This window comes from Larus michahellis, chromosome 6, assembly GCF_964199755.1.
Source record: "Larus michahellis chromosome 6, bLarMic1.1, whole genome shotgun sequence".
NCBI classification, from domain to species: Eukaryota; Metazoa; Chordata; class Aves; order Charadriiformes; family Laridae; genus Larus; species Larus michahellis.
The window spans coordinates 26,938,652-26,956,985 of record NC_133901.1 but is presented as its reverse complement, the minus strand read 5'-3'; the positions used below and the strand labels follow the sequence as shown (position 1 = coordinate 26,956,985).

Here is an 18,334-nt window from a genome sequence, read left to right as displayed (position 1 = left end):
ATTTGCACCAAAGAAGGTGGCCCATAGTCTGAAAAAAACTTTGTCCTACTTGTCACCCCCAGTTGTTAATATATTTCATTCCATACTTAATGCTGGTAGAAAAGACAATATATCTTTTTGCAATTGTATTGCATATAACAGAGGAAGATGAGCTCACGCTGACTGAAGACAACTACTTGAAATTCTAACATGCTCCAAATTTTAGAAATAGCTGTTAATAGAGTCTTTAATGTATGAATTGAAAGTATTTTAATTTTTTTTAAAGTAGCTTTTAAAAAATGGTTCTGGGAAAGTTTTATAACTTCCTGCCACACATGGGCTCTGCTTGGCTTAGAAATTAACAGTCCCCCTGCAACATAGGGCCTCAGACCCAAGTTGGGCGTTTTCTTTCTTTTGCCATCCTTCCCGTAATTAATAGAGTTTCTGCAAACCAAATGACAAAAACATGGCAAACTTCATGTCTTGGCAGAACTGGTAAGACGATTCACTTATGCCTAAAGATGAAAAGAAATTTCAGCTGGCTTCAAGTTAGCTGCATTAGTTCTAGGCATATTTGCAATAAAAAATGTTATTGATTTATTTAGACATTGAGTTTCTTTATTGACTTAGAACAGTAAATTAAAGGTGCTGTAGTCACATAACGTCTTCAGCAGAAGACATGGCAGATATTACTAAATTGTGTGTTAAATTATGCCTGTAGACATACCTATATATGAATGAAAATACATTGGTGGTCTCCATCACTTAGACAAGGAGCACAATAGTAGTTTGTATTCAAATGTGTGGATATGGATATGTCTATATAGATAATTAGAAATTTTCATAGCAACTGAGATGCAGAAATTCTTCAGCAACGCAAACAGTTAATGTCAGAAGTTGCTGAACGTGATCCTTGGACATACAGACTTTTTCATGTGGTAATTCCCTATAAATGCAGCCTTGAAAAAATAATTGCCACAGTAAACAAATTAAATGAATTTGTATCTTTTTAAAGTTAATCTTGGTATTGGGATGCAGACTTACGTAGAGCAAAGTCAACTCTGCCAGTGAACTGGCAATGAATTGCAATTGTGAAAGATTGAAACAAATAGTTTGATTTGGGTTTTTTTTATTGTTTGGGTATTTTAGCTAGACACATTCCTTTTTTTCCTTTTTTCCTATTTCATTCTTACTTAGCTTTATCATAAAAGCATTCAGTACAATGCCTGCTTTTAACTTCCATTTTTCTTTACCGTATGATATGTTATTTAGCAGTTGTCACCAAAGTATTTACAGTTTTGCCTTTGCAGATGGGTAACACTGGCAAATACTTCTGGGGTGCTGTTATGACGTCAGCTCTCTGAAAAAGCATGTGTAAAGCCTCAGTGTATTTTTAAAATACTGTAACCCCTCTATTAGATCCTGTCAGTGATTTAATTGACTTTGAGTTCATTACCATTTGGCCATATTATAGCAGCCTAGTTTCTCACATCTTTCTACACTCCCAGCAAGCCTGAGTTTGTGAAATACAGGTCAGGCCATGGAGGATGAACCAGCCTGTCAGTTCCCTCGGTAGTAAGCATGTGAAATACAGAGGGTGTGAGCAAAGCCATGATCCTGATCTCTGTTTTTAATGAGCAGAGAAGATAATGTTAAACTGGAATATGCACTGCATAATGTGGTTATAGGAGTCAGCTTCCACAAAGCTGCTGGTCTGGGCCTTTGTTCACACAGACATTAGACATCCTTTGTTTTGCCCCTCCTTCTCTTCTTCAGCAGTCATTCAATGACAAGCGTAAAAAGAACCTCTTTTCCCGAAAATTTCCCTTCTACAAGAACAAGGACCAGAGTGAGCAGGAAACCAGTGATATTGACCGTAAGTATGTGGCATTCGATGGAGAGTGAAGCACAAGTAGAAGGGCCTGCTAGATTGCAGTAGGGTGTTACCATGGAGACAGTTTCATGAGCTGCAACAGGCTAATGAGCTTGAGGTGCCAATGACAAACCAATCTACAAAATTGATAAAACCGTTTGTTTGCTGTTAAACTGAAATTTAACTCAAGAGTATCCCAGTTTGGAATAAACTGGATAATACTGTTGAGTAACAGTCTATGTGTACCTGGTGGAGGTAACAGCCTCCAGCACTGTCAGTGATGGTTCCTCGGTTCTGACTGAGCAACAAAGAAAGTATAACGGAGCTTACCAGATTCTCGAATCAGTCCCTTTAACTAGTTACTTCAAAGTCATTCCATTCTAATTTGGTTTTCTAATGAAGAGAGCTTACTTTGATTTGCATCGTTGTTGCCAGCACTAAAAAAAAGTGTTGCCTAAGTCTGCTAATTCAGACCAGGTCCACTACAAACTGCATTCTCTGCCATTTGCATCTCTGAATACACCTCATGTGCCAGTCAGGTCAAATCCTATAGCGTTGCCTTCCCCTGTGATGTTCTGGGAAACTGTCTCCTGTCGTAGCGCCAATTTTATATATTACTGACAATTATTTTCTTTGTGATTGTCTTTTTATTGCTTGCCCTCTGGGGACTACTGCAGGAGGTCCCTGACGACATGGGATCAAAAGGCCTGAGTAAGTGATCAAAATACTCCCAAGTTATTTTAACCTCCATCTGAAAAATTACTACTTTTTTTTTTTTTAACAGATCTCTTTGAGACTGGTGCTCTACTGGCATAAGGAGGTTGACTCTAGAAATGTTTCATAAGGTTTTTTTAGTTTGTAACATTCTGGGGGTTTTTGCTTTCAGGAACGTATTACTTCCAGTTCATGTGGCTATCACATTAGATTTTTTTGTTGTTGTTCAGAAGCTTACCAGTGCTTTCTTGTTTGTCCTTAATAGTACTGTGTTTTTAAATTTGTTGATTTTTTTTTTAATGTCACTTGTATCTTGTCTTTGTGTTTTTCTTTGTTTAAAAATAACCTATGGTTTTTTACAGTAATAGTACAACCATTGCCGTAACACTTTATCTAGTTACAGTTTTCAATCCTCTCTCTAGGTGACTGATGTTTACAGCTTCTTAAAACAAACAAACAACTTTGCTTAACAAATGCCATGAGAGTTTTTGTCTGACTTATTTGAACGCTTATAATGCTTCTAGAGCGGGGAGAGGGGTAGCTAATAGGGGAGACACATAAGCATCTGTTGTATTTCCTGCAGAAATGTTAGCTACTAGAATACAGCAAGATTCAAAAATTGTGGAGTACTCTAACATCTGGTTTTGTACACAGACTACACCACCACTGTGCTAAAACGACACAAAAAAGACCTTGCTTTCATCAGATATTAAACACATACATTGTTATGCATTTATAGTATGCAATATAGTTATGCAATATAGTAAAATTAGTCGCTAAAGATAAGTGACTAAAGGTGACTAAATGTTAGATAATGTTTCTTCCCAGGGCGTAACTGTTATGCACAGTGTGCCTGAAATTACACGTAAGAAGCAGTATACTTCTATAAGTGACCTAAATAATGAAGTAAAAATTCTAGTAGCTATAACATTAATTTTCCGTTTCTGAAATGGCTAGTGTCAAGGAGATTCTTGGTCTAGAGCAGAAGACCTTAGCAACCTTTATGGCCTTGTGGTTTAAAGCAGAAGATGACAAGCAGCCTTTATGGCTTTATGATCATACCTAGTTTAAACCATGTAATGTGGTCCAGCAACGTCACTAGGTGATTCTGTTATAAAAAACACAAATGACTTCTAGCCAGTTTTTCAGCACAATCAGACTTTTTGAACCTGCCTTACCACGCTTAACGCAAGCTGTGTTACTCGACTCTGCCAGACTGCTGTTCTTGTTAACATTTCAGGATTTACATCTTCACCCATGGTGCCTGTTATCAGACTATCACAACACTCGTATTCTCGATTGACAGTGTCTCCCTTTCATGTTCTACCACAAGGCTTTTAAACATCACTATTTGCCTCTTCCGTGCCAATGTGGACATTCTTTTTACAAGACAAGAAAATGAAAGGGAGGTAGATCCAAATTGCTGGTACTCGCAAACACTTGGAAATATTTGTCTGTTTTTCCTGCATAGAAATGAAATGAGGGAGTTCAGTCCAGCCAGAGATTTGTGGTTTAAAGATACTAGTTCACTTTATTCAAAAACATTTTTAAAAGGCTAATTAGTTTATGTATGACAACTAACTTTTTTTAATGTTTCTTGATCACTAGAAGCATACTTGCTTCATAACTGCATTCTTACCTCTAGAGTCCCCTTGCTTCTTTCTCTTCAATCTTGTAGAGGAGGAACCACGCTGAATTTAATGTGTTACAAAGGCACCTCATTAAAATAATATAGATAGTCCAGAATTAAAGTCAGGAGGTTTTGAAAATTAAAGCATTACTGGGGGGGGGGGAACAAAAATCTTAATTCTGCATTGCATTTCAAGTAAACTATTTAATATACCATAGGAAAGTGTCTATTATTGAACGTGCTACACTATATTTCCTGCAGTATAGCCTGGTGTTTTCTGGTACAAGACTCTTAATATAATCAATAAATTGTCTGCATAGAAGTTGAAATGCATAATCCCATAGTTTTTGCACAACAAAGCTAATCTTGAAATGAAAACTTAAAAATTGCGGGGTTACATGTGATCTAGGAATTAGTGTACTTTTCGTAATCTTGTTTTGATGTGCTATTTAATGTTTTTCTTTTTATTAACATCCATTCCTTTCATATGAAATTAAGCTTGATCCTGAGAGCTATGAGAAGTACCTTAAAACTTTTATATGCAGTATGTATTGATTTCAGCGTTTTGATATCCGTATTGTCTTTCACCTGGATTATTTTGTGTCAATTTGCTTTCTTTTGGACTCATGCCATTAGTGTGTGTTTCTTATTTTTTTTTCCATTGTGTTGCAATTTCAGAGCATGTAACCTCTAATGCCAGCGATAGTGAAAGTAGTTACCGTAAGTGTTTTTAAGTTCTTTGTTTATTTAGAATCTTTGTTTAATGACTCTTCCTTTGGTTTTGTTTGTCCGTCTTTTCTGGGTATTTACATGTTAAATAGAACTTCCCAGTCACCTTCAGGTGAAATCCATATTCATGTGTTCGGTGGGGTACTGCAAATTCTGCTCTGTCCTTGTGTTTAAAAAACCGACTAGAGAGAATCGTTGCAAACCTCCTTTATGGATATTTTTATTGTAATCTATTATTTTCTTAGTTCAGCTTAATTTGAATTAATTCCTATCTTTTTTAAATTATGTGAGCTAGCTAGACCTATTAAAACCTAAATGGGAATTTAATGATGACAAATATAATTATATGTAGTTGAGCTTAATATTGGAAGTGTAACTAAACTGTGTAATCTGTTAAATAGTGCAATAACTACTACAGTTTTTCACACCTGATACTCAGATCTAATATGAATATACCTCTCATGACAGTGAAGATAAGCAAACGTGTATTACCCTTGCTTTTAGCTTTCATTTATCTCTTTTGTCAAGCGTGGGTGCTTAGTATGAATTGTCTTCAAAGCATATGACACACATTCAGTGCTGGAGTCAGTTATGATAAATTAGCACGCTAGGCACGCGTGCACATCCTCTCTCTCTATGAAAACACAGTATCTTTTGAATATTAGACTGAGTTAGCTTTTTTTACTAGCCCAAGCTACAGTGCTGTTTACTGTTACCCAAGCTACAGTAGTACTACATGTTCACAGTGGGTAATATGCCACGTGATGATCCTCTACAGAGCTTTAAAATGTCTGGAACCAGAGCCAGGATTTCAGTCCTGCTGGTCGTTTCCAGTGAGCAGCTCCTTGGTAAGGTCGTACCATCCAGGCCTGGAACCCAGGATAGAGCAGAGCAGAAATATGAAAAAGCTGAGGATTTGAAGAGGAACACGAAAAGAAGGAATGCTAAAAGTCACGCAGTGTGACACTGAGTGGCTCACTGATCAGCTGCTAACTAGCATGGGCACTTCAGAAACAGATAGTATTTATGTTAAGGTAATAAGGAAGGTGGTTCATTAACAGATATATTTGTTTGGAAGCTGTAGATGATCAGAGGTGTGATGATCCACATTTTTTTTTTCTTCCTGATATTTACACTCAATGGGAAAACTTACACGTGTATATAAAATGCTAACAGTGTAACAGACTAATTGAAAAGAATAATAATTCTTAGATTGTTATTAGAATTGTTATTAGACATTTGAGAATAACACAAAACTAAGCATGTATGGAAGTTGCCTTCGAAAAACTTACAAATTCTAACCATTTTTAATGACACACCATTAAAACTATCTAACCATGATGGTTTCTTCATAAATTTACTGCTTTCCTCTCTTCTGCTCCCTCCCGCTGTCCCTCCCTTCCCTCAGGTTTTTCTCAGAGCTTGCTTTATTTATGTTTACAGCTCGTTATTGGTACTACTAGTTAGCTTTTTACTCCATTGTTACTTGAGAAGCCCTGATTTTATGATGAAAGTCATGGATTTGCTTATCTGAATGTGTAATTCCAAGCACTTTTTATTAAAATTTTTTTTTAATTTCTTCTTGCTGCTGTCTAATATGAAAGTTATCTTGATTACAGATGAGTACGGTTGTTCAAAAGGTTCATTCTATTAATATTCATTTTTCCGAAGTATTGAAAAGCAGTGACAATATATACTTTTTGACCTCAATCAGGGGATGCTTTTTACTTGTTACTATCTGGATCTTTCTTAGATGAGTTGGTAGTTGGTGATTCCCTATTCCTCTTCCTAGTCTAAAAGGGGTTCTGAAAGTATATACTGTCCTTCTAAAATCCATTTGCATGAGTAACTATTTGAGATATTAAAATATACAGGTTGCATGTTTTCGTGTCTGTCTTAAGGTATTCCTCACTTGCAATAACTTACAAAATTAAAACGTTCATTCATGTATTGCTGTAGTACAGTTTGAATGCACATTTATTGCAAATAAAAGAAATAGTTCTCTTAATGAAATTATAAATTTTACATTTAGAAGATCAATGGTATTTGCTATGAAATAAAGACTAGATATATGGAAGTAATATATGAATTTATAAAAGCCGTCATCTGCCATCTGTTTCTGTACAACTGTGCTATAGCATTGGTGTGCTGCTTTGCCCGTTACAAGTACGGCTTATGAACACCAAAGAAGGTACCGAAATTAAACGAGTTATTTAAGGACTGTATTTTATGCAAAGTTCATAATAATGTCATACAATTTGAGCTCATCTCTTCAGAATTATAAATTCTCTGCTTTCATGGAGTTAACTTTTAGTGATTGCATTGCAAGAAATCTTACTCAGCGATATCTTCTTAGACTAGAAATAATCATTTAGAGAGATGGCAACTGAGGTATATTTCAGATGCTTTTACTAACATTTAAAAAACCTGCAGCTGTCAAAGGTCAAAGTTCAGTTATTTTAGTTTCATTCACTGCTGATGTGCTTTCTGGAACTGAGAACAATACAAAAAAAGCATTCTTTGTTTTCAACTTCGTCTTTAAAATTCATTAATAAAATAACTATTATTTAGTTTATACAATCAAAATTTTTTTTTTGGTAGAATTAGAGTGGGTGAAAATGTTTATATAAATGCCACCTCATGATAAAGTTAATAGAAGATATGTACACCTAGACATACATGATTTTCAGCCCTGTATAAATATACAAAAATGTTATTGTTGATGCTGGCTTCAAAGTATGGAGAATGTTGATGATGAAGGTGGCGTTGCCTCTAGCAGTGAATGATAGCATGCATGCATTTCATTCAGGGAACATGTATAAGAGCATTTCAGTAATGCTTTAAAATTCTTGTGCTTGATGTCAGTTTGATATGCTAACATAAACCAGGGAATTATTTATACTGTGTGTGTCTTATGCTTTAAAATTTTGTGTTTGGCTGATCTTTGTGATTTCTATAATTCATTGCTCTTGAAAAATGTCCCTCATCAGTATCATTGTAATGCATATTTCTGAGGAATGTCTGTATCATTATAGTTCATTGAATGACTCTCTTTAAATATGTTGGTTTAGAAAAAAATACATAGATATGTCTTTGCATTTACATTTTAGGCGGCCAAGAGGAATACGTCTTGTCATATGAACCAGTCAATCAACAAGAAGGTTTGTAGCTCTCACTTAGTGTAAAATAAATGTCATCTGAATTATCAGAATGCTTCGTGTGCCCTTATGTACTGAGCACTGTGATAAACTTCCTCAGTGTTTTGAACTTGTTACCGTTACTGAAATGATAAAGCATAAGGGCTTAAATTATTAAATATAAGTGCTAAATTGTTCAGTGCAAAATCCAGAGGTATGCTACTGAAAGTAACTTATTATGTGTGGTTTACATTGCATAAGGAAAATATGGCATGTTTTAACAGTTTTGTCAGTGCGAACCTCAGAAATTATAGTTTTCTTCTGTTTCATGTTGCTTTAGCATTCTCACTGCTGCAGTTCCTTTTTTTCTTTCACAGCAAAAAGTGTGTCAATAGAGTGTCTATTTTAGTAAGTTTTAATTGAAATGTCAAAAAAATGGCAGTCCCCATTTCTGTATGGGCTTCTTGTATGGCTAGTTTGGTTAGCAATTGCCAAGTGGGTGGGGTTTTGTGGTTTTGGTTTGGGGTTTTTTTTCAGAAAAAAAATTATTTTTTTGAATGAAATGGAAATTGATAGGAGAAAATATTTTCCCATATTTGCATTTAAAATAAAATGCTTTTCACTTATTTCCAATGGGATGCTATAATTTCCTTTTCACCTTGGTGTCAGTCGAAGTAAATATACATCATGTATTTCCATGAATTTTGAGTGTCAACATTTCATTTTTGGTTTCATGCAGTGAGTGGTACAGCCCAGTTGCTTTTAATAGCATTGTGGACCGATGCCTGTATAGGCTTTCCACTCCAGCTTGTTAATCGTTGCATGTGGGCTCCATTTCATCAGGAACCTTCCAGAAGTAGCAAAAATTGTTCTACAAGACTAACACAAACCCCCCTTTTGCTTTTTTCGTTACAATGAAGGATGTTACTTTGTGAAAAGGCTTATTTATTATTTTTTTTTTACAAAGACTTCATAACTTAAGACTCGTGTTCAGTCACTCAGGATAGCGATTTGAGAGTGAAGATCTAATATCTCGCTGTGACTACAATATTAATTGATTTACGTTCTTCAACGTGTTTTTCTTCTCTTTAGAAGTACATATTCGTTTAGGTATTAAAATCCCTACCATGTGATAAAACATATTTTGCTGAACTGTGAAGGTTACCAATCATACTGAAATGTAACTGATGTTATTCCTTTATGTTTAATAGTTAGTTACACTCGCCCTGTGATTGTTTTGGGACCCATGAAAGACAGAATAAATGATGATCTGATCTCAGAATTTCCAGACAAATTTGGCTCCTGTGTTCCACGTAAGTCTCAGCAAATACTAAAGCAATTCTAAGTGATTTTTTTCTGTTAATTTTCTTAGTAAACATTCTCTGTAAGTTGAGTTTAAAAAAAAAAAGTTAATATATTGTCTAAACTTTTTAGACCTATCTTAATTGTCAGTCATCTCTTTGCATGTGACAATTTTTTCAGTATAAATGGGGAGACTAATTTTGGATATTTTAGGGGAAAAAAAGTCACTGTTTTTTGTTTTGCTTTAAAAATTCTTGGTTTATATTTAAAGATACCACTAGACCAAAACGAGATTACGAGGTGGATGGACGTGATTACCATTTTGTCACTTCTCGAGAGCAAATGGAGAAGGATATTCAGGATCACAAATTCATTGAAGCTGGCCAGTACAATAATCATCTTTATGGAACAAGTGTCCAATCAGTGCGAGAAGTAGCAGAAAAGGTAAATCAGTGCCAGTTACTTTCATTTACTGAGGTGATTATCTGACTGTGCTGACAGGGGAAGAGAAGAATGACAAGAAGCCATTAAGAACCCTCTGACTTTGAAAGGAATTTGTACGAAACTAGAAACAAAGGGCATTGTCACAAATGCATTTAGGGAAATAATGAAGCTTTGGAATAATGAAAGCATCGTGATTTAATCGTGGGAAAAGAGCAACCATAGTGTTTGCCCTCTTGTAAAAAGAGAATAGAAAAGAAATAATTGGAATTACGGGCTAATTAGCCTAGCTCACATACACAGATCATTAACTAGTTAGGAATAGTGGTGGAGTCGATTAATATGATGATCCATTTGATATAGACCTATGCAGAAGAAAACTTGTAAAAACATTATTCTTCATGGATTTATCTGACAAAGGGAAAAGAGTAAATGCAATAAATTCAATTTTAGAAAGAATTTTTACATAACTACCACTACATTTTGAAGACTGACCTTACTGGTTTTATCCTGAACAGATTTTAGTTAACTGTTTCTTGCCAAATCTAAATATTTCTAAATTCAAACTGAAGATTACTTGAGAGCTTTGAAAAAGAGTGGGGGAAAGAAAGCATATTTCCTAGAGTAAGATTCTTGTTTTACAGAAAACATTTTGGTGAAAATTATTTGCGAATTTTCCACAGTACATTGATGAGTGTTGTTCTACTGCTTTGCAAATATGGTACATTTACAGTAGACAATGTTATCTGATCTGTATGAGAGAAGAAACAGTTATTTTCTAGGTGGGAACTCACAAGCGTGAGCGCTTTCAATCTGGACATACAGAGGGGAAGTGTGGTTATCCTGTGTGACGTGGGAGTGTAGCGAGTCCTCTGAAAAACAGTGTAGACCATTGTGGCCAAATGGCTGCTTATTGTTATTTCTGGCAAGGTAATTTACTGGAATCAAAACCAGGGCAAACATAGTGAGATTCTGTGGTTCATGCGATGAAGTTTTCTTCTGCTGTCTTTCACTGTATGGAATAGAACCTGGCCCCATGGTATATAGTGAGAAAAGTAAAGAAAATAAAATGAATTACAAAATTGTTAAAGTAAATGAACAGCACTTTGTATGGGAGGCTGAATGAAGTTGTGAAACTTATCGTATGTGGTTAAATGATGAAACTATTTATCAAGCAGCTTTATAAACCTGTTGGCAGTTGCTTCACCTGGTAGCACAGTTCTGTCCTAGACCTGAAGTTGGCTGTCTTCTTTTGCCCATCCTAGTGGGATTAGTAAGGTACAAAATGATTGTGAATCTTTTATAAACTGACATGAAGAATAAAGTACTACCAGATGTCTGTTAAATCTCTTGCACAGGCATCGTGGGACTTTGGGTAGATGCAGCAATTTCTCAGTTCCAGCTAACATTATTTTTTCCGGCAAACAATGGCTTGTCCCTCAGAACTTGACTTCAGAATCATGGCAGGGCTGCAGACCAACTGATCTGGGGCCACTCCATCCTTGTATTCCTCTCCATCTCATTTAAAAGATGAGTCTCTTCAGTGGGTCTTATTGCTGGGATACAAAAGATAGTTTCCAAGTTTCTGTGGTGAATTTAGGGGAAGACACAATAGAAGTGACTGCTTCTAACCCAAAAATACCAGAAATAGTATACTTGCCATAGCTTTAAATTGTGTTCATTTGCTCATGCTTCTAGCTGGTCCCTATGTCTCTCACTTCCTTACTTAGAAGGGACACAGCTAAAGATGCTTTTTGATGTCATTGTTCAGTTTATTGTAAAAGGCACTGAGTGCTGTGCTGTGTTTCTCAATCAGATGCAGTGCAAATAAGGAACTAAAAAAATATGTAAAATACTGTATAAAAGCACTGTGCAAAGAGTGAAATAGTTTTCCTGCATGAAAAAATAAGGTCCAGCACAGCTACTGTGCTGGCAATCTAGTCCTCCACTCTTTGCCTGAAGTCTTTTGGTACCTTGCATAAGTTGTTGGGCCAAACACAGCAAATACTAAATGTCTAATCCCGAAAAGGAAAATGGACCAGGTAATGCTCTTAATTCTCAGTTTCCAAAGCATGTGCCACATTTTAAAGGTAAACCATTTGAAACATGTGGACAGGTCAGTACGTGTAGTAATATACTCTGCTAGAACCTTAAAACACCTTTCTTAAGTGATACCAGTCAGCATCCAGATCCGGGAAACAGCTATCATCGGTTGAAAGCAAGCAGATAGGTATTGTTCATGTGGGAAGAACACTCCTGTCCTCCTCAGAATTCCTGAAATAAAATTCTGTGGCTTTGTTGTGCAAGAGATCCAATGTAAATGATCCTAGTGATCTCTTCTGCCAAGAAGCAGAAAAGTGTCTGTTATTTCAGACTGGAGTCACTTCCTTGCTCTTCGACCTGCCCTCCAGGAATGATATCCCAGGGGTTCAGGAAGGGCGTTGCATGATATGAGTTAACCTTTGGTTTTATCGTGCTTGTGGACTTGTATCCTGGCTCACAGAATTCGGCCCTTCACATTGGTCTCCTGCTAAAGAAAAAGCTTTTCTTATTTTGGTCACCTGACAGTGGTTTTCTATTCCTCTCCCCCCATCCCTTTCTAAAATGGTGGTATGCCAAATTATGCTACTCAGAAAGGACAGAAATAAAAGTGAGGTGGAAATTAGCAGATCAGAGATGAGAGGAGCTGAGGAACAGGGGAAGAGCCTTTGAGGTGAGGCATCCCAAAGAGCTGTAAAATTACTTATAGTGGGAGAATAGAGGCGGGGAGAAAAGAAAAGCAGCCCTACCACATTGTCTTCCAACTGCTTAAGGAACGGTTAAGTTATATTTGTTTCTCAAGAGATGAAAAAATAATCAGCCCAAATAAATTGCATTCACTGTCTCACAGTTGGTACCTGGGGGGAGGAGAGTGCTTGTGTTCGGTTCCATCTAACCATTCTGATGGTGGCGTATTTCCCTGCCATCAGGGGTGGTCACTCCCTCAGGTATGCCAGTTCGATCATCTGGCTCCTCTCTAAACTGACATGGCCACCTCCCTAAAGGATCCTCAGATTATTAAAAAAAAAAATTTAAAAAAAAAATTAAAAGATCGTGTTGGTGGTGTGGTTGAAGTACAGCGTTCCACTGGATGATTCTACATTGTTGCTTGGGCTGTAACCTCTGATGAAGAAAGGAAGGAAGAAGGGTCAGGAACATCTCAAATGCTGTATGTTCCCAACAGAGGTGCATTGTGGGACCTTGTGCCAAAGTGGTGAAATCACAGTATCATTGAGGCAAATGTTCTAATTTTGTTGGCTTCACTGGGGGCGTGTTTTCTCTTCTAAATTACTACACTATGCATACCTGTGAGTTAAACTTTGCTTAGTGCCATTTTTCCTTCTCTCTCAATTTTTAGGGTAAACATTGCATTCTTGATGTTTCTGGTAATGCGATCAAAAGGTTGCAGATTGCCCAGCTGTACCCAATCTCCATTTTTATTAAACCCAAAACAGTGGAAAATATCATGTGAGTAAAAGTAAAGTACCTCAGGCTAAATTGTTTGAGACTGTCATATTTGAAAACCCAGTTGCAAGTTACGTGGTGACAATTGTAATATTTGCATTTTAAACAATGTTTTATTTCTAGGGACTTCTGAGGTGGGGTTTCTAATACAAATTAAACAGCTTGAAAACAAATGTCGTTGTCCTAAATTCCATGCAACATAGTGTCAGAACAGCTCTTTCCCCACTATAGTCTTTGCTTAGGTGTGTTATTTAGGAGACTGCCTCTTACTAGGGTTAATACTCAGACAACAGTTTAAAACCTTATTTCAAAAGGCTCCAAGTATTTGATAGTAGTTTTTAAAGGTGTAATGTTTTCAATTTCAGGGAAATGAATAAACGCTTAACAGAAGAGCAAGCTAGGAAGACATTTGAGAGAGCCATGAAACTGGAGCAAGAATTTACTGAACACTTCACAGGTGGGTTTTGCTTGGGACTGGACTGTTCCCATGCTAGAGTTGAAATGTTATCGCTTGCTGTAAAATAGTAATTGCCTCGCTGCTGAGATAAGGCTGAACTTTGTTTTCCAGCTGATCTGTGATTGGTTTGAGGCGCAAAGCCATCTTTGTAGCTCTACATTCATTTCAGTTTGATCAATTAATTCAATATATAAAAAAATGTACTGGGAGCTTAGTTTAGGTTTTAAAAACTGTGAGACTTTCTACCATTTTCCTGGGTATTGTAATGCAGATGTTTGCTTTATTGATGTATTGTACGCTTAAAGCTTTTTATTTGCAGAGCTGAGATTGCCCAGCAAAGCTCCCTGTAGAAAATGATTAATTTGCATTTCTTTTTAAATCAGGAAGTAAAGAATTATGGTAATTAATTAAGCCTCTGGAAGTTGGGCACTACGGCATTATGGTACTTAGCAAATCAAATTTGTGTATGCCGTGGATCTAACTGTAACAGCAAGGGATGGACTGCAAACACTCAAACTGTGCCAATTGTTTACATTATGGCTTGAAGTAGGAGGAGATTGATCAAGTCAGGATCTTCAGGAGGACAGAAATGCCCTATTCTTGTCCTGAATGGACACTCACTCCTTTCCTTCCTGTTATGTTCTCTTTTGCGGTGTTTCAGTGTTTGCTGCCCCATTCACCTCCTTTCTGTGACATGACTCCTTTGCCCAGTTCCTTCTCCGCATCATAGTGAGCAGAGCTGTGAATGCAGCAGTCTGTTCCACCTGGGCAGAGACACAGGAAGGGCCAGTGGCTTCACAGGGGAAGAAGATAGAGGAACCAGTAGACTCCCTGCCCCAGTCTTCCCGCTGCCTTGTTCTCGACATTGCGTGCTACCCACACAATGAACAAGTTGAGTCCGTCCCTTTTTGCCTGCCTGCCTCCCTCTCTGCTGCCTTGCAGCTGTCAGTTTATACCAATGCTGCATCTGGCTCTCCCACTCCTCCCATTGCTCTCTGTCTGCGCCCAGAAAGTTATGAGACTCCCAACATATACTGCAAATTCTTCCTAATGTAGAGTCCCTTACCAAATACTTGGAAATGTGTTAGGTTTGTTTTTCAGGAAACAAATGAGCTTGCTTTAATAGAACTTAATTAAATATTTAGTTAGCAGCTGCTGTTCTCCCAGGCTGTCTCAGGGCATTATGTAGGACACTTTTGCAGGAAATTAAGGGACACAATTCAAGATGTTGCAAAAACCTGTGGGCCTTTTTAAGAGCTCTAGTGCTCAGGGCCACATTTCTTCTCAGAAGTATAAGGTTTGCTGCCAAAGGAAGATAGCAATGGTCAGGCTTTTATTTTTGATAATCCAGTTCAGGCCAGAAATCCTTTTCTGGATCTGTTTGAGATACTTGAAGACATTCGTATTTACAGTTTGGAGGCTACCACACATATGAGTCAGGTGATAAAACAGCATGTGTGAGCATTCCCTAATCTGTTTAAAAAAAAAATACTACATCGTGTGAGGTAACTGAAATCAACTTCATCAGCAGGTTAAGTTTAAACAGACTTAAACTTTGTACTGAAGCACATGAAAGGCTTTTCTGTTTGAGGGTATTGAGCTTTGGAAGAGGTGTGGTTAAACCATAGCTGGAGAGAAGTAAGATGCTGAAGCTTATGGCTATTTGCATTGCGAAGACATATCTAAATCTTTCTAATGCCCTGTTGTGCTGTGATTATACTTGACCTATAATAATTGAACAGCCTCCTCCCACAGGCCCTATGGCAGTGGGCTGCAGATAAGGAGAAAGTTTTTACGAGATCAGAATGATGCGTAGGAATAAAAAGGAAGTAATCTGCATGAAAGCAAAGCTCAGAAGCAGCGGTAGTACATTAATGCACAAAAGAGTGTGTCTGGCCTGCCTCCAAAATTATCTTTCAAGCTAAACTTTGTTTCTTGGATTATCAACACTGAGGTGGCAATCCTAATTAAAAAGTTGCCATCTCATGGTGATTGCTTTTTCAGACTGCAGAGTGGTAAGAACAGCTCAAACTTCATCCTCATTTTCACCAGATTGTACTTTACTCTGATATGTCAGAAGACATCTCTATTGGCTCATTTGTAATTATTTTCTAGCCTTGGAGAAAATATATCTAACTTACATCATCTGAATATAAATTGCACTTTTAACTATATGAGGAAGCCTATTGTCTGTAAAAGTTAAATCTATTGGCTGGGCAGCAAAGTCCATGAGTTTTGGCCAAACTCTTTTTGGCCAAAAGCAAAGGTAGTGGTTGCAGATAGAAATCCCAAGGTCTGCCAGCTTTGCTATGGGGTGTCAGGATCCAGCTGAGGAGTTCACCTCTCCGTGTTACACCAAGTCTGATTCTGACTGCATGTGAGGACACAGCCCTGTACTCTGTCTTGCCTTCTTGTGTTGGAAATACATGAAAGTTGGACCGAAAAGAATACTGGAGGATGCAAATTGACTCAGGCAAACTCTCACATGTGGTTAGGAAAAGCAAAAAACCCTCCTCAGTTGTATGTGTTACACTTGTAGTAAAGCAAAAACCACTTCCTAACCCCAAGCCTCTGAGTGGGAGAGATGGTGCTGTGTGTGTCCTAGTGTACGATCAGCGATGTGCTTCACTCCAGCACAGAAACGAGAAATCTCAGTGGGTGTCCGTTCCTTCGGCACTCTAAAATCCTCTTGCCACTCTGAGAGAAAAGACTGGCTTGGCTTGGAGCATCTTGGTTTCTGTACGGAGCCGGGAAGGATGATTGCTGATTGCCACATTATGTTTTGCAGCTATTGTCCAAGGAGACACACTGGAAGAAATCTACAACCAAGTGAAACAGATCATAGAGGAACAGTCTGGGCCTTACATCTGGGTTCCAGCAAAGGAAAAATTATGAAAACAGATTTTTATTTTTCATTTTCTAACTGACATCACCTACTACATCTGACGACTCTTAAGCCCTTCCAGTGGAGCCTGCCTCTAGTTCTTTCCAGCGTGGTTCATACCCTAACCATCACATTCTGCAGTTCCCATAATGCTTTACATTTGGTGTCTCTCTTAGTTTAAATAATTTGTATTATTGTGTGTTGTTGGTTTGCCATTTTTCAAACATGACAGTGGAATGGCCTGACCAGCTATTAGTTTGGGGTGGGGGTGGGAGGGAATTGCTTGGTAAAATTCCTTAATGTTTAAGGGAGAGTAACTTTCAAAGATTTTTTTCAAAAAAGCTTTATAGACGTTCTTTTAAAAATTCATAACAATTGAAAGAAAAGTTGTATTCAAGGAAGTTGTAACTCATGAGTAACTTTGCACGCTTAACTTTAATAGCATGGTTTGGTCAGGGCAATCAATTTCAGGTTTTATTTTCTGAGTTAAATTCTATTCTCACATTATTATTTTTTTTTCTTTCCAGGCAGTTAGAGAGAAACTTTCAAATTTTGAGTTAACGTTTTCATTAACTCCCATTACTACTCCTCAAGGGGTATTCATTTTCATAATTTCATATGGATATTCTTATAATCTATTTTTTCATTTTTTGCCAATAAAATTGCTAGGGACAAAGATGTGTAATGTTTTTAATCTTCCTCGTGAAACACTATTTATAGTGTCTTACAGAAATTGTTTATAGATAATGGTCATCACACTTTTTGAGCCTAAAATATGTTTAGGTGCTAGGAAACCTTGTATTTTTCAGAGGAATGCCAAATTTCCATTGGCAGTAATACAGAAAACAGCTGCAGAGATGGTCATTAGGGCAATGAGAGAATGATTCGTAGCCTAAAAATGTGTGTGTTCTTAGGGGTCAGATTTTAATGAATATTTTACCCACAATAACTGCCTATTTTGTTATAATAAATATATATATATTAAACTTTCTTTAACTAAACTCTGTAACTATGGGAATTATTTTCTTTACATAGTTGCGCACACGTATAAATATATATATAAAAAAATATATATTTTTCTTTTACCACCTACTCCTAGCTTTTTGTTTTGAATAAAAATACAAATTAGAATTTACCTTCCTTAATCATGAGAAATCAAATGGGCTATGGTGGCTGGGCATAAAGTCCAGGGAATATTAGTTACAAGAAAAAAAAATCATGCAAGTTCTCCTCTTTTCTACAGAATTTCAGGTGTTTGTCTTTCCCCCCTCCCCACCTTGTAATATGCATGTCTTAACCAAAGGGAGATTTCGGAGCCAACAATACATCTTATTTTTCTGTACGTGTTCATCTCGGATTGCATAGGCACAGGATCTTCCATTTGCAATGCACAAACCTCTGTGCCGAATGTTATAAATACTTTGTACCAAAACATGGAACTACCTTCAGTAATGAAATTCTTTAATTCCCATATTATTTGATACCTGCCATTGCTTGTTGGAAACTGATTGTTTATAAGAGGGATGGGGTTACGGCAGTCACGGGGCAGTCACACAACCAAATTAGCTTTGGTTTGTAAAGAATTATCAACACTATCCATTCCATTTGTTAGAAAGAGGAGAACAGCTAATAAACTTTATTGTACAATATATTTGTCAAGTGTGTTTTTAATCAAAAGAAATAC

The 18,334-nt window shown here is 37.0% G+C and overlaps 1 protein-coding gene across 20 annotated transcripts in view; it reads left to right on the top strand.

The window, feature by feature from the left end:
• Positions 1 to 18,297, top strand: part of DLG1 (discs large MAGUK scaffold protein 1) — a 163,288-nt gene extending 144,991 nt beyond the window's left edge. For 5 of the 20 annotated variants that reach the window (XM_074592865.1, XM_074592870.1, XM_074592877.1 and 2 more), the window contains 8 exons: positions 1,756 to 1,855; positions 4,875 to 4,916; positions 8,036 to 8,086; positions 9,274 to 9,375; positions 9,636 to 9,808; positions 13,203 to 13,312; positions 13,675 to 13,766; positions 16,555 to 17,651. In XM_074592865.1, coding sequence (XP_074448966.1) covers positions 1,756 to 1,855; positions 4,875 to 4,916; positions 8,036 to 8,086; positions 9,274 to 9,375; positions 9,636 to 9,808; positions 13,203 to 13,312; positions 13,675 to 13,766; positions 16,555 to 16,661 — 777 coding nt within the window. In that variant the 3' untranslated portion in view covers positions 16,662 to 17,651. Of the gene's footprint in view, positions 1 to 1,755; positions 1,856 to 2,529; positions 2,564 to 4,874; positions 4,917 to 6,529; positions 6,566 to 8,035; positions 8,087 to 9,273; positions 9,376 to 9,635; positions 9,809 to 13,202; positions 13,313 to 13,674; positions 13,767 to 16,554 lie in introns of all 20 variants that reach the window. The other 15 variants (XM_074592868.1, XM_074592873.1, XM_074592878.1 and 12 more) reach the window with 7 other exon arrangements.
• The last annotated feature ends 37 nt before the right edge of the window (positions 18,298 to 18,334 follow it).